At 45.7% G+C, this 16,325-nt stretch overlaps 1 protein-coding gene across 1 annotated transcript in view; it reads right to left on the reverse strand.

Annotated features, from left to right (window-relative positions):
* LOC113196690 (KN motif and ankyrin repeat domain-containing protein 4) overlaps positions 1–16,325 on the reverse strand; it is a 34,250-nt gene that overhangs the window by 4,237 nt on the left and 13,688 nt on the right. The window contains exons 7-10 of the mRNA XM_077791297.1: positions 14,039–14,254; positions 12,313–12,400; positions 9,825–10,044; positions 4,650–4,792 (exon numbers count right to left, since the gene is read on the reverse strand). Of these exons, the coding sequence (XP_077647423.1) occupies positions 4,650–4,792; positions 9,825–10,044; positions 12,313–12,400; positions 14,039–14,254 (667 nt within the window). The remainder of the gene's footprint in view (positions 1–4,649; positions 4,793–9,824; positions 10,045–12,312; positions 12,401–14,038; positions 14,255–16,325) is intronic.

A 16,325-nucleotide genomic window follows, 5' to 3' on the forward strand; every position in this document is an offset into this window, starting at 1 on the left:
CTGCAGTTGGTGCCAGGGTGCTCGGCAGGGACTCCTCAAGAAAGTGACCATTCCTTCCAACGTGGCTTTCCTTCTCTGTCTGGCAGAATTCTCCTTCCCCAGGGTGCTTGTCAGGTACTCTATCTGCTCTAAAGGCTTTCCAACACCCCTCCCCCCCAACACCACTACCCAGGTGGGATTCATCACACTGGGCATTGCAGCTTGTCAATCTCTCCTGTTCTCAAGGCTACAGAACCTCCTCGCTAGCCCTCCTGTAATTTCTGATGATTGGACTCCAAAAGTTGAGGTTCACTTATTCAATTGTTGTTTCATATGCTGATATATTGGCAGGGACTGTCATCTTTGTCTCTGTCTCCACAGGACCTAGCACCCAGCACTGATACATGTGGAGCCATGGGGGAGATGAAGGTTGAGTGCTTCAGCGGCCTGCCTTCCTATCACCACCCTGGCCCAACCTTCCCCAGGAAGCCTTGGTCTGCTCCATGACTCTGGTCTTTTTACATTAATGATGCCTAGAAGCCTTTGTTTCAATAAGCACTCAGGTCCCTGTGGCTTTTCTAATCCATAGTCATTGACATCCCTGTGATCACCAGTGGACAAAGCAAGAGAATCCGAAATCGAGTCCCATCTCCAGCTCTGCCAGCCACCAACGTGGGACACTGGCTGACTCGATGCCTTCCCTGAATTCTAACTTTGTTTACAAATGAATGGCCTTTCCGAGTGTATCTCACAGGACTTTTGTGGGAATCAAATAAGATAAAGGATGTAAATAGAGTAACGTGTGGTGGTAATTTTTCTGATTAAAAACTGACAATTTCTTACTTCCCATAGATTTTCTTGTATATACTATTTAAATTTTTTTATTGGTTCTTTTTAGTTTCTCATGACAGTAGAGCGTATTTTGACATATTTTATATATATATATATATACACACATACACACACGGAGTATAACTTCCCATTCTTGTGGTTGTACATGACGTGGAGTTACACTGGTTGTGTATTCATATGTGAACATAGGAAACTTATGTCTGATTCATTCTACTCTTTCCCATTCCCATCTCCCTTGTATACACTATTTACATGTCGATATTTTCCTATAGTCCTCTTATACAGATTTATTATATTTTGCCCCTGTGGTTCTCGTGCATTCCGGGCAGGTCAGCGATTTCTCTCTGATGGGATAATGGGCTTTGTAAAATGGCAAGAATCAGGCAAAGTCTGTATTTTCTTTCCTTTCATATACCTTATGACTCTGAATGCCATGTCTAAAAAGAGCTGAGGACGTGTTTGCTGCTGTGCTGGCTGATTACAACCCCAATCTACAGTCCCTGTGCATTCTGCTGCACCGTTCAGCACCCTGGGGCTTTGAAAAAAGAAAGGGGGTTTGGAATCAGAAAAATCCAGGCACTGCCAGTTAGGACCCACATGAATGTGTGCAAGATATCCTCCATATCTCTCCCTGGTCAGGGAAGACAGGAGTGACCAGCATTCTTGGTCTAGTGGACTTGTAGTGAGCCCTGGGCATATGTTACCTGCCAGGGTCTTCATGCTGGTTGGAGATGGTGTATGGCAATTGCCAGTTCTTGACAGTTATGCCATCATCTATGTTCACTCCAAATGGATAGGGAAGGGGCTAGGGTTGACTCAGTGATAGAGTGCTGGCCTAGCATATGTGAGTCCCTGGATTTGATCCTTAGCACTACATAAAAATAAATAAATAAAACAAAGGTATTGTATCCAAGTACAACTGAAAAATAAATATTTAAAAAAGGGAGACAGGAGAGTGAAATGTAACTATTCATTCTTGTGTGGTCAACATGGCAAGTGACCTCTGGAGGGGTCCCCACTATTCTATGTAGTACCTTGTCCAATTCAAAGCCCTGCTAGGTAAGACCAGTCCCCTGCCCTGTGTTCTCCAGAAGAGGATTGCAGGCCCCAAGGCTCCGATTGCCTTGAATACCTTTGCTGTTCACAAGATCTCTCTTGGTGTGAATCTCAAACAACTTCTACCTAATCACTCTATGAAAAGTTCAGAACACTGATTTTGGGTCACTTTATACATTTATCAGAGTTGTTTGGGGTAACAGACAGGCTGCTTGAGAAGAGCATAGGGTTCCTGACATTGGAGGCCATGGGCTCAGAGAGCATTATAATGAAGCTGGAGGCTGGATGCCCTGGCATACGCCTGTAATCCCAGCAGCTCAGGATGCTGAGACAGGAGGATGTGAGTTCAAAGCCAGTTTCAGCAATTTAGCTAAGCCCAAAGCAACTGGGTGAGACCCTCTCTCTAAAAAAAATACCAAAAAGGGCTGGGGATGTGGCTCAGGGGTGAGTGCCCCTCAGTTCAATCCCTGGTAATAATAATAATAATGATGATGATGATAATAATAATAAGAAGAAGAAGAAGAAGGAGAAGGAGACTGTTTGGTATCTTACAAATTAAAAAAAAGGGGGGGGGAGGGGAGGAAATCACCAAGGTGACTTTCAAGTGTTGTTCTTATCAGAGATAAAGGTACCCAGTGAGTTAGTGGGCCCATGTGTCCTAGTAGACCCAAATGTCCTGACTCCCTGGCTACTATCTTTGTTGTAGGGCCCTTTTGGGTCTGGCAGAAATTACTCTTATCATCTTGACCCACAGGACTGTTCCTAGGAACCACAACATGATTTATGTGCCCAAAACAATGTCATCACACTGGTTGGTGGAGTGGGAAGAAAGACAGGGGCATTATCTTTATTTTTATGTTTTCTTTTTTGGGTACCAGGGATTGAACTCAGGGGCACTCATCCACTGGTCCGCATTCCCAGCCCTTTTTTGTGTTTTATTTAGAAACAGAGTCTCGTTGAGTTGCTTAGTTCTTAGTTTTTGCTGAGGCTGGCTTTGAACTCACAATCCTCATGCCTCAGTTTCCCAAGCTGGTGGGATTACAGGTGTGTGCCACTGCACCTGGTCCTCAGCGATGTTTTCTTTTCATTGTCTTTTTTCCTTTTTTTTTTTTTTTTGTTACCAGGAATTGAACTCAAGGTCACTTAACCACTGAGCCACATCCCCAGTCCTTTTTTTATGTTTTATTTTGAGACAGGGTCTTGCTAAGTCCTTAGAGCCTCATGAAATTGCTGAGGCTGGCCTTGAACTTGAGAGCCTCTTGCCTCAGCTGTCCAAGTTGCTGGGATTACAAGTGTGTGACATTGTACTCAGCGATGGGTATTTGAGATCTGGTTATTTCAAGGACTGTGTAAGTGTGCCAGGCAGAGTGCTCACTCACCAGCAAAACTCTATAATGATGCTCTGATCCAAGCTGAAGCCTGGGAAATGAGCATCCTTATCATTCCTGGGACTGATCAACAACAGTTCCTCTATGTCCTGGCTATCTGCCAATTCTATCCACCAGGCTGGAAACTGATGACTTTGTTAAAAGCCTTTGGAAAGGAGGAATGACAGAGGTGGTAACTTCCTTAAAGGACTAGGCCTCCAAAGAGCATCCTCACTGGCTAGATGCCTGTGGGTCATGATTGAGGTAGACTGCCAATGGGGCTTATTTTTTTATTTCTCAAAAGGCTAATGGTAGAAATGTTTGGTTCAAAAAGCCAAGTTCAGGTGGAATATGCTCAGCTTTAGAAGCTCACTGACCCATTCCCTGGCTATCTGGGTCTCAGGAACCTTTAAAGAAACCAAATGTTCTACCTCTAGCAATTAGAGAAATGCAAATTAAAAGTACACTGGGATTCCATCTCAGTCCAGTCAGAATGGCAATTATCAAGAATACAAGTCATAATAAATGTTGGCAAGGATCTGGGAGATAATGTACACTCATACATTGCTGGTAGAACTTCAAATTGGTGCAACCTATGTGGAAAGCAGTATGGAGATTCCTAAGAAAACTTGGAATGGAACCACCATTTGACCCAGATATCCCATTCCATGGTTTATACACAAAGGACTTAAAATCAGCACACTACACTGACACAGCCACATCAATGTTTATAGCAGCTCAGTTCACAATACCCTTAACCTAGGTACCCTTCAACAGATGAATGGATAAAGAAAATGTGGAATATATATACAATGGGATACTACTCAGCCATAAAAAGATGACTTTATGACTTTGCCAGTAAATGGATGAATCTGGACACTATCATGTTAAGTGGAATAAGCCAATCTCAGAGAATCAAAGGTCAGATGTTTCTCTGATATGTGGATGCTAACTTACAACAAGGGTGGAAGGGAGAATGGAAGTTCAGTGGATTAGACAAAGTAGAATGAAGGGAAGGGAGGGGAATGGGAATAGGAAAGACAGAAGAATGAATCAGACACCACTTTCCTATACTTATATATGAATACATGACAAATGTGACGCATATCGCGTACAATCTCAAGTATGGAATCCTAATTAGAATAAGCTATACTCCATGTATGTATAATATGTGAAAATACACTCTACTATCATGTCTGTCTACAAAGAACAAATAAAAATTACAAAGAAAACCAAATATTCAGGCTTTGGATGGATGAGGATTGGAGGCCCAGCCTTCTTGGGTGAAAAACTCTCCATGAATCTGTATGGAATTTCTTGCCTCACTGGCATACTAAAACTTGAAGGTTTCCCACATCTTTTAAACAGGAGAGAGATCTCCTTCACGCCACCTACCTGAGTTGCTTGGATATTCACATTTCCTTCTCTTAAGAGCTTCCAGACCATAGCCATGTCTTCATCGGTCTCCGCAGAAGCCAAGGGAGTGATCATCACGGCAGTATAGCCAGCTTTGTTCTGGTGGTCGACATTGCAGACCCCTGCAAGATGAGCAACCAGGGATGGAATAGCCCCAAGGGGCCAGAAGGCAGCCTCCACTTTAGCCAGGTCAATAAGTCGCTGCTTGCTAGTTAATAATCCAAAGAATAGAGCCTCGCCACCCACAGCAGGAGTCACTGGTTTACAATTCTGGCAGCATTTAAAGCTGGCTACCTTTCTTTAACAAGTTTTCTGAGGATACCCAGGAAGGGCGGTCCACAGGAGGCCAGAGATGGCCAAAGGGTCAATGACCATGACTTTACTTCCTAAACCTGAGCATATGACATTATTCTCATTTTACAGATGAGGACTCTGAAAGGCTAAGAAGATGCATAAACTATTCATGTGCAGGTGAAGCAGAAGCAGGGCTCAGGACTGTCTGGGTCCTGAGCCCATCCGTCACCAGCCACATGTACCCACAGCTGTGCACTGCAGGTCTCACTCTCACTAGCTCATGTCTGTATGGAACTCAGGGTGGTGGCTGGGCATGTAAGTCCTTTAGAATAAACATAGAAAATCTTCCAGAAATGACCATCTCACTTGAAAAATAGCAAGATAAAAACACCATAACTTTTGAATAAAAGAAGAATCAACCTTTCACAACAGAATGAAAAAATGTGCAAAAAATTCTCAAACATGCACACACACATTTAAAATTTTATGTTTTTTTTTTTTAAACATATTTCTGTTTTTGAAACAGGGTCTTGCCAAGTTGTCCAGGCTGGCCTTGAACTTGTGATCCTCTTGTCTCTGCCTCCCCAGACACTGGGATTACAGGTGGGTGCTACTGCACCCAGCTAAAACTGGTATACTTTTTGAGATGAAGTAGTAAAGAAGAAAAGAAAAGAAATTCTTGGTTTGTGGTCCTGAGGCTATCCAAAGGAGAGGTAAGGATTGTGAGACACAGATGTCTCTTATATAAATGATGTCACTTCTCCAGGGTAGTATTGTGTGCAAAACCAAATTGTCCCTGTGTAGTTGTTCATTAGAAAAGCCTAGGTGGCTCTTTTGGGCAAAATAACAAAATTATCTCAGTAGATCAAGACAGTCTTTCTTAGGCTGCCCTCCTCTGTGGAAAAGAGTGAACTACAGAACCTACCTCATAGGATTATTGTGGAATTTATAGTTAATGTATTTAAATCTCTTAGAGCATGCCTAACACATAGTAAAAGCTTAGTGTTAACAATGATCATTCAGAATAGTATTCTTGTAGATTAGGAATTCATTAGAAGAAATCTAATTATGGAACAATGTCAATTAGGGCTACTTACAAGTTCTGTGCAAGGAGAGAACCCAGCATTTGTTTGATATTCCCTCTGCTCCACCCCAAGCATTTTTAGGAAGTGTGCCATTGTTATACCTGAGTGCCAATGGATCTGCAAACCTTGGTCTGGCTGACTCATTAGCAGTTTTTCCTCTCAAGCCCCTCTGACCATGGCTGTGATTGAATGGGTTACGAACCTTGAATGATAACCCAGTGCACCACCTCAGCAGCCTGTCCTGATTAGGAGTGAAGGTGGACACTGCTGTGTTAACAATTTTTGGTTTGACCCCTACTTTAAGTTTGCTTTAAGATGTGAATAGGCCTCAGGTTACCAGCGCTCTTATCTCTTCAGAACATGATGTGCCCCACACTGGAGTGAGGTCCTCACCAGTGTCCCAGAAAAGGGCTGAGGATCCACATTCACGCCACATGCTACTGAAAGGCTCTCCATTGAGCATGCTCAAACTCAACAAGCTTGCACCACTAGGGACCCAGCTTATGGAGGTGTACTCTGTGGTTCTATTCTCAATAACAGTGAGTCACAGCCTGGCTGGTGGCACACACCTGTAATCCCAGCAGCTCGGGAGGCTGAGGCAGGAGGCCCACGAGTTCAAAGCCAGTTTCAGCAAAAAGGAGGTGCTAAGCAACTCAGTGAAACCCTGTATTTTAAATAAAATATAAAATAGGGCTGGAGATGTGGATCAGTGGTTGAAGGTCCCTCAGTTCAATCCCAGGTAATAATAATAATAATAATAATAAGAAGAAGAAAAAGAAGAAGAAGAAGAAGAAGAAGAAGAAGTCACTTTCTGTACAGCACTTTACAGTTTGTAATGTGCTTTTCATATGCTTCACAATGGCCTCTGAAGGGAGCCCAGGTTTGGGAGTGTGACCGATCTGTCACTCTCAACACCCTTTCTACTGATGAGAGAAAGTAATGGCATTTTGGGCCTGTTCTCCACAACCCTTTTCACCCTCTATGCTAGTACATCAAAGGGGAAGCTTCCAAACCACCATAAAGTTGATGAGTATTAGCTGTATGTCTAATCAATGGTAGCAGAAATTTACAGCACCCAAATCTTAGGGTGTCTGCTCACTGTCCTGGCCTAGCCCACCTAGAACTCCTAATAGGCTACAAGTCTGGGAGCTACTTAAGACAGGGCTCCATGTTACTTTGTCTTTGGATTCTTCACACACATATTAGGTGCTCTCAAAGCCTCAGACTGTCCCTGTAAACCACTTGAGGGTAGTAGAAAAAGTCTAGATTGGGAGAGTGACAGATCTTGGTTTGAATTCTGGCTTTGTGACAGATTCTGGGATCTCAACCAAATTTACTGACATCTCTGGGCCTCAGTTTCCTCACTTGGAAAATGCAATTAATATCTGTTTCACAATCTCCACAAGGATTGTATATGTGAACATGCATGTCATACCTAAACCAGTTTCTGGGATGGGGAAGACACTCAAAAGACTCTAGCTACTGTTCTTCATGTTCTCAATTGAAGGCCCAGAATACTGGAAATGGTAAGGGGAATACAGAGGCATGCTCCACTGAACCATGTGCCTCCCTCAACTGAGCTACCATGGTGATGGTACCCAGGAATCCATGAGTAACTGAAATCAATAACATTGACTCAATCTTAGAACTGGAATTTAATTGCTGGGATTGAACCCAGGATCTTGTGCATCCGAGGTAAGCACTCTACCAACTGAGCTATATCCCTAGCCCCAATGGAATTTAATTTCTTGATGATGTGAGAATTAGATAGAAGTTTAGGCTATTTTTACATATGTCACCTTTCTGGTTTGGAAGAGCCTCAAGGCTGCTTAAAAGAACAGAGGAGAACTGGAAGTACACTGGAGATTAACTGAACTCCAAGAGTCATCCATTACTCATTCCTTTAACAGAGAGCATCATCCAGGAACTGGATTAGGAACTTGGAAAGAAAGGGACAGACAAGAGCCCCTTTTTACAGAATTAGTATTCTGTTGGGAAGAAATACATAAAAAGATCATCTAAAGAAAAAAAAAGAACAGGTGTTCCTCTAGAGCAACAGATGGGGTGTAACCCCTTTAAATAGAGTCACCAGAATGACTTCAAGGAGGTGACATTTGGGCTGTGACCTGGGTAATAAGGAGCCAGTCCTACAAAAAGTTTTAGGAGAAAGAGTCTTGATAGAAATAAAATACAAAGATCCCAGGAGGAATGAGCTAGGTGAGTCTGAGGCCAGCATGGCTGGGTGGAACACAGGAGGAGAGTGTGGTGACACAGGGACAGCTATGCCAGGTGGGATCCTGCAGGGCAGACCATGGAAGCAGGCAGAGGAAGTTAAGTTAGATGGACAAGACCTGAGAAGTGGGAAAGCTGTTGGTTTCTGATATCAGACACCGCCACCACCGCCCCACCCCCCCAACACCCCCCCACCCCCCCCCCACCCCGGCCCCACGCTTCCTTAATAAGGGAGCAGATCAGCCTCTGCTCCAATTCCTGGAGCCAGACTCTCCCAGGACTCCAGTGCTTTTGCTCTAGCCAGCCCTTCCCGAAACTCTAGTACTTTAGATTTTGGATTTGGAATTCTCAATAGCTTTCTGGACATTTCCGCTTGGATGACCACTAGAAACTGAAAATCTGCCTCCCCACACTTGCTCCTTTCCCCTTTACAACACCATCATCTTCTCAGCCATCGAAGCCTGACATAGAGCTCTGACTCCCCAGGCCCATCACAGCCAGGTGGTCACTAACTCTCCAGTGACTTTTTGCTCTTCTACTCCTGCTATGATCATCTAGTTCTCACTACCTCTCTGTGGACCCTTGCAGTGCACTCCCAACTAGCCTGCCACCTCCTCCTCTCTTCTTCCACTAATCTGCTCCTATCACCAAATTATGCTTCTTGGAGAATTGCCCTGGTGATAGAGCTCCCTACACAAAAATATGTATTACTTCCCAGCACCTTTCAAACAGGTGTCAGTCTGGCACACAAAGTCCTCCATGCCAATGGCTCCAACTTACCTTCCCAACTTTTGTTCACATCTTGTCCAAACCAGGAGCCATTCTGACCTCCAGGTGTCTTTTCTTTTCTTACCCTCTATGGTGCTCTCCTCACCTGGACATTCTCTGCCTGTGGAACCCCATCTGCTTCACGGCACCTTTCCTGCTCCTGCATTGAATATTATCTCACTTCTTCTGCATCCCTAAATCACATTCTGTACCTCTCTTGGGAGCCATCTTGCCCTGCTCTTTTGCATGTCAGGTTGTAGCCAGTATGGACCTCATAAGTAATCAATAATTATCTCGCAAACAATAATGGAGTCCAATTGGTCAAATGGAGCCAAGACCTTTGTTAAAAAGTATCTTAGAAAGACAAGAAATGGTGACCTTTCCTAAGGCAGTGTGGTAGAGCTCTGAAGTTGAAAAGACCGAATCTAGAATCTGCTCTACCATTTATCAGCACTGTGACCTGAGTAAGTTTTAGAACTCTCTGAGCCTACAAATTGAGAATAATATCATAAGTCTATTGTGGAGAGTGAATGACATGATATAGGCAACATGGCATAGTCCAGTTTCTGGAGTAAAGAAGGAACTCTGAGGAGTGAAGAATTTTCTTGCTGGAAAGAGGTATGGTACAAGAATGGCCCTCAACTACAGAGGAGGCTGAGAGAGGCGGATTGCTTGAGCCTAGGAGTTGGAGGCCAGCCAGGTAACAAAGTGAGATCCTCTTTAAAAAAAAAAAAAAAGGTCTGGGATCCAGACTGCAGGTGCAGCCATTTCTGACCTGTGTCCAGCAGCAGCTTCACGATGGAGAAGTTGGAGTGGGACACGCTGTAGTGGAGGGCTGTGTTCCCATTATGATCAGCCAAGTTGACAAGGAGCTTCAGGAGATGTGGGGAGTGAGGCTGGACTCCAGAGAGGTAGGCGGCCACCATGGCAGGGCTAGATGACTTCCGGCTGGAAACACGGAACCACTCTTGACTGATGGTGTTCAAGCTTTGCCTCTGAAACCCCAAAAGATTCCAATTCTGAGAGGTTCCCTGGTCTACGATGTCCCACTTGACACCAGGATGTGTCAGCTTTGAATGTTTCTGCCTCCATCCCTTATCTCCCTGTATCTCTGCAGGGGATTTATGTAGGGGACTGACAGCAAGGTTGGGAATGCAGGAACACATGGGACCTGTGATCAACCCTCCATTGGTGGTAGCAAGGAGTTCTGGGATGACACTGCAATAACCAGGAACAACTCCCTTTCCTAGGTGATGGCCTGAAACTAGTGTAAGTTGAGGTCACAATCTTTGTGCACCAGATTACTAAAACTCTCTTTCATGCCCACATGGTCAGTCTACATTGACTTACCCTGTATGGCACAAGGGCTCTTGCCTTTTTATACTAGGCATAGCTGGAAAGTCACAACATTATACAGACAATCATACACAATTTATGCTGGAAATAAAACCCAAACAGGTGGGCTTGAATTATTCTTGACTTTCTTTTCCTTTTTTTTTGTGGTGCAAGGACTTGAACCCAGGGCCTTGTGCATTCTAGACAAGCACTCTACCTCTGAGCTACATCTCCAACCCTGTTCTTGGCTATGAGTTTTGTTGGGCTCTCCAAAGTGAAAAGTTTAACGACCCATGACAGGACCCCTGCTCTCTGTATCATCTGGCTCCCCTGGACCATAGGAGTTTCCAAGTTAATGACATCCACTCTGTATATAACATGAGCTAAGGGCTTAAGATGACACAAGTTTAGATTATTTACCTAAAGGGGAGGGGAAGCTATTGGGGTATGGTTGTTATGAATGATTTCATGCTCATTCTGGAAAGAGCACTGGGTTTGGAGTCACTAAATCAATGTGATTAGGTTTGAGTCCTGTTTCAGCTTGCGACCTTGGAAGTAAATAACGTTTTTGAATACTACTTGTCCCTATTACACACTGGGAATGGAAAAATGGGCTGTGTTCCTTATTTCCAAGTCTCTGCAGAGTGGGGTTCTTGCATAGCCTGTGTTGTCTCTCAGGCAGGGGCAAGGAGGGAGCACAGGGGGACATCCATGCTCAGATCTTAATGTGGGTGTGGTTGTGGGGGTGCACATACATGGCCTCTGATCACTTGCTTTTCCAAGTCAGGAACAGAGAAATCACTTGTGGCCAAAAGACTTTTATGTATCAGAATCTCTCCCTGCCTCCTTTCTCCTTCTCCCTCCACCTTCCTTCTCTCTCTCTCTCTCTCTCTCTCTCTCTCTCTCTCTCTCTCTCTCTCTCTCTCTCTCTCATATCCTAGAAAGGAATATCTGCTTCACCCAAGGAATCTTCAAGAAAATCTGGAGAAAGACCCTCATAGGAAGGAGCATAGCAGGGGATTTTAAATGAAGAGGTAAGACTTAGTTCCATAATTTGTTTAAGAACAAGAAACAGGAGTTTCAATTCACATCCACACCGCACACTGCTTCTTTAAGTCTGGGAACTGCCATATGCCAAATCAGCTACAATAAAATAATAAAAATGGCCTGGCCAAGTAATAAACTCTGCTGAATTGATATTTTTACTCTTTGGGCTCTTCTGCAGAGGAGAGCAAAATAGGTTTTAAAACGCTTACAGGTTGTTCTGCTGTGTTTCTGACAGCTCTCTCCTGCCGTGGGAAATGTGCCCATGTCAGTGGCTCTTGATTAAAAGTAGGACCCAATCATCGCATGTTCAAATCTCCATGGGCCACAAAGGTACAAAGGAGCAAACATGGATTTTCTTGTTTCTGGACCCATAGGTGCACTTTAAGAAAAGCAGTAATAACTATGGAATTAAGTGTCAGAGCTTCAGGGGGTGGACACACATCACTCATCACTACTGTTGTGTTGATGAGGAGGCAGGCTCTGAGCCTTGCCATCACTCACTTCTTGCCTCACAGGTGAGGTTCTGGGACCAGAACCCACAGTTCCCATTCTACGAGCTCTTCCCACTCCACCCATACGTTTCCCCAACCTCAGGGCAGAGGTTTGAGCCTCAGCCACAAACACTTTGGTGACAGACACTCGGGTGGCCATGCCGAATCTCCCTTGGTAAATGCCTCTGAGCCCCTGACCTACTTCCTCATGCAGATTGATCCTTCCACATCCTCAGCATAATGCATCATTTTGGGTGGCAGCATTTGGGTAAATGACAGAATTCCCTGAGGACAGGGACTCCTGTGTGCACACTCACACCCCAGCATAAGGCAAGGGGCCAAAGTCACCCTAGTCGGAAATCTTTACACAACAACGGAAAATCAGAGTACCAAGAGCTGGTCGGTGGTGGTCCCAGTTTCCGGTAGATACTGGCTCAATGCTCGGCATGCGTTAAGAAATTCTTCTGAGGGTTTATATCTAAAGAAAACAAACACACACACATATGGTGTGTCTGTGTGTGTGTGATATATATACACACACACACACAGACACACACACAGAGAAGCATATTTATGTAATCATTCTCCACATTGATAAAAAACGACTCTCATTTTCCTCTTTCACTTCTCAGCAACACAAACACCCAAACCTGGTAACTCCCCCAGGATAGGGAACATTCCTCAGAAGTGTGGGGTGATCACAGCACCCTGCTGATGTGGCTCTGAAGAGCCTTTGCATCCTGCTCTTGTTGGAACAGATAAACCAAGTTTCAGAGGCTGTGGGCTCAACTCACTGGGGACTGAGGGCTGCTGTTCTGACTCTGGATGAAATTTTTCTTCCTGGGTGGACTAGAAAAAAAAAAAAATCCAACGAACCCAACACATAGCAGCAAATCTCTTCAGGTCCTTCTTCCATGAAGGAACTACAAGGGCTAAGAGTTCATAAAATGAGAATCACTGACACTGGGTGCCACAGCGACACGCACACAGGCCCCAGTGGCCTCTAATGGCACCAGTCCCTGAGAGCCCACTCACTTTTATTTATTTTTAATTTTTTGCAGTACTGGGAACAGAACCCAGGGGCGCTCTACCATCAAATTGCCACCTCAGACCTTTTTATTTTTTGCCCAGGTTGACCTGGAACTTGAGATCCTCCTGCCTCAGCCTACCAAACAGCTGGGATTGCAGGTGTGTGCCACCACGCCTGCTTGCTCAGCACAGTCTCATTGGGCTGCCAGACAGAGCACCCTGTGCACCTGCTCACAAACCAGCCTCTGTTGCTGCTCAGCATTCCCCCAGCAGCAGGCTGCAGGTGGTGGTCCTGACTCAGCTATTGCTACGCTCATCGGGAGCCCATTCCATGACAGGAACTGTGTGAGGCACGTTAGTGCTTTTTCTCACACAATTCTCAGATCAAATCTAAGAGGTCACTATTATCCACATTTTTTCAGATAAGGAAAGGGAGGTGACCCCAGCTTAAGGACCTTGCCAAAGAACACCATGGCAGAGGCAGTTCTTGGATCAAGGTGTGGTCAGCTCCAAAGGCATGGCCTCTGATCACTTTCTTTTCCAAGTCAGGAAAAGAAAGACTCCCCCTCTCCTTTCTCCTTCTCCCCCACCTTCCTTCTCTCTCTCTCTCTCCCCCCCACCCCCAGTCACATCACGTGCCTCCCATCACTTTACAGGGTGGTGTCACCTGGCCAACAAGAGAGGCAGAGAAGTGTATGGGTCAGAACCAGCAGGTCCAAACTGCTCTGCTAGAGCATCACTTCCCTCCACAGCCTCCATCTCCACTCCTGTAAAGTGGGGATCATAGAGATGGCTGCCTTGCAGGACCGTGAAAAGGCTTATATAAAATAATACTTGTCCATCCATCACATTTCCAGGGCTAGGTGAATGTTGGCTTTATCCGCAGAGCTCTACCTATGACAGAATATTCCAGGAGTCATGTCTGTTTAGTTCAGCCACTGCCCAGAGCCCAGCCTGCAAGAAAACTCAACAAACTCTGCCCAACGGGTGGATCAACAAATGACCCAATGACCGGATGGAAGGGTGAGTGCATGCCCTCGCCCCTCACCAGAGGAATGGCAGCCCCCTCTGCACCCATCTGACTCACCTCTCAGCCTTGGGATGGGGGGCTTCTTCCCCAAACCCGCTTTCCTGGCCTGTGCTGTCAGTGCCCTCAGGGACATCCTGTCCAGCCTCGCAGCTGGTGGCATCTTTGCCCTGCCTGTGTTCTGGGCCACCACATTTCTTCTCAGCCTCGCTGTCAGACAAGTCCTCTGGAGAGCTGTCCTCACCACTGGTCTCCTCGCTGGAAGTGGTCTCATAGCTGGAGAAGGAGAAGAGGTCACTCGTCCTGTCCTACCTGCCCAGGGCTATGTCAACACCAAGGAGAACAAGGCAGGTCTCAGGTCACACTCCCCAGTTCACTAAGCACATCCCGCAGGCCAGGATGAGGAGGCTCCCAGGAACCCTACAGTCAGAGAAACAGGCTCTGGTGCTGGGTGCCATTTGTGAAGAAAAGCAAATTTGTGCTCTTTGCAGCAAACACACCAGCACCCTATCCCTGAATTGGCTGATGATTCGGTGATTCAGACAGGCAATCCAAGGTTCTCACAGAGCCATTTGCTTCTGGAATCCTAATGTTAGGTCCAGAGAGGAGCCCAAGTCTAGGTTAGCATCCCCACCTCCACCCTGAGTTCCCAAATTGCCTGACAAGTCTTCACATCTCTGGGTGGAAGGCAGACCTCCTGCAGCTCTCTCCTCCCCAGCCCAGGGTGAGACTGGTAAGGGGTGAGCTCACCTGCACCTGCTCCCAGCAGGACTCAGATACTCAAACACGCACCTGCTTTTCTCACCTAAAGCCTGTTAGAACTACAACTTGGAGCAGCAAAAGTGTGGTCTCAGGCTACTTGACTTGTGGCTTTGCTCCTGACAGTGATTCTTACATTCAGCTATAAACGATCCTATTGCCTTGTCACAACCAGAGACCAGGGGCAAAGTGCTGGACGATTTACTGATTCCCCTGCAGATATTCAACAGGAGATCCCAATGGAGGATGCTGGTATTAAGATCTGGGATTTGAGGACACTCCACAGAGCCACAGGGATCAGTGACTATGGTTGCTGCTGAACCCCTAAGGTCCTTTATCCATCAGTGGCTTCTACATAAAAACTCTTGCGCTCACTGGATCTGCAAACCCAGCAGTCTCCCAGGTATGCCTGCATTCTGTTTTGCTTAATTCTCAGATATTTCTTCTCCATTGTGTTTGGAATAACAGTTTCCTTTTGTGATAAAGAAATGGGGGACGTACTATGTTTACCAAGCTGTGTTCATTTTAGAATTGCTTCCATAAAAACTTCACCTAGGGCTAGAAGTGTCACTCTGTGGTAGAGCACTTGCTTAGGATGTGCAAGGCCCCAGGGTTTTGATCCCCAGCACCACAAAGGAAACAAAACACAACAAAAACCAATTCAAATAAAATTTTTACCTGGAAGAAATTTATTGAGCACCTACTATGTGCTAGGTAGTGTTCTAAGTGCTTATATCAAAGCCCCTGCCTTAGGGGAGCTTATATGCTAGTAGGGAGAGGCAGATACAGACATGCAACAAATATTATATTCAGAAAGTGATAAGAATAATGCACAAAGTTAAAAAGGGCCATGGGCTAGTGTTGGGAGGAAGAGCTGCTTCAGTTAGGACATGGGTTCTTAACCTCAGCTGCACATTAGAACTCTTGGGGTGGGGGGTAGCATTCCCAGTAGGTGGACTGTCTCCCAGACTAATTAAACCTGAGTCTTCAGGATGGAGATCAGGATTACTTATGCTCCCGCACCCCAGGAGGGGCTCAGTCTAAGCAGAGGAAGCAAATGCCAGGGCCTTGAGATGGGCCTGAGCTCAGCATGTTGGAGGGAGGCGGGGCAGGAGCTGGGGTGGACCAGAAGGCTGAACCATGATCTAGTTCCTCCAGGTTTGGGCACAGAGAGGGACTGTGAAGGGCATTTTGACCTGCATTAGGCTTGGAGATTAGGCTCATCCTCCTCCCCTGCATGTGAACTGGTGAAAGCGCAAAACATGGTTCTTCATGGGCCAGAGGGTCACACACCAGAGGAAGTGGGAGCAGCAGCCCACCTGACAACCTGCTTCATCATTTCTGATGTTTCCCTCACAGAAACTACAACAATGATACCACCCCGTTTGTGTCTAGTGTTTTGTGGGACTTAAGTTTGGAGGATCCCCACTTTTTCTGGACAGTCTCCCGGACACACCGCCTGCTGGGCTGGACCCCTCCTTGGGCTTCCACAGCATCCTGTGCTTCCTTGTCTAATACATCTGGTCTTGGCACATCAGCATTTCTCCCTTGTTTCTTGACGTATCTGAGAGCTAAAGGTAGGGACCTT

This window comes from Urocitellus parryii, chromosome 11 (assembly GCF_045843805.1).
Source record: "Urocitellus parryii isolate mUroPar1 chromosome 11, mUroPar1.hap1, whole genome shotgun sequence".
NCBI classification, from domain to species: domain Eukaryota; kingdom Metazoa; phylum Chordata; class Mammalia; order Rodentia; family Sciuridae; genus Urocitellus; species Urocitellus parryii.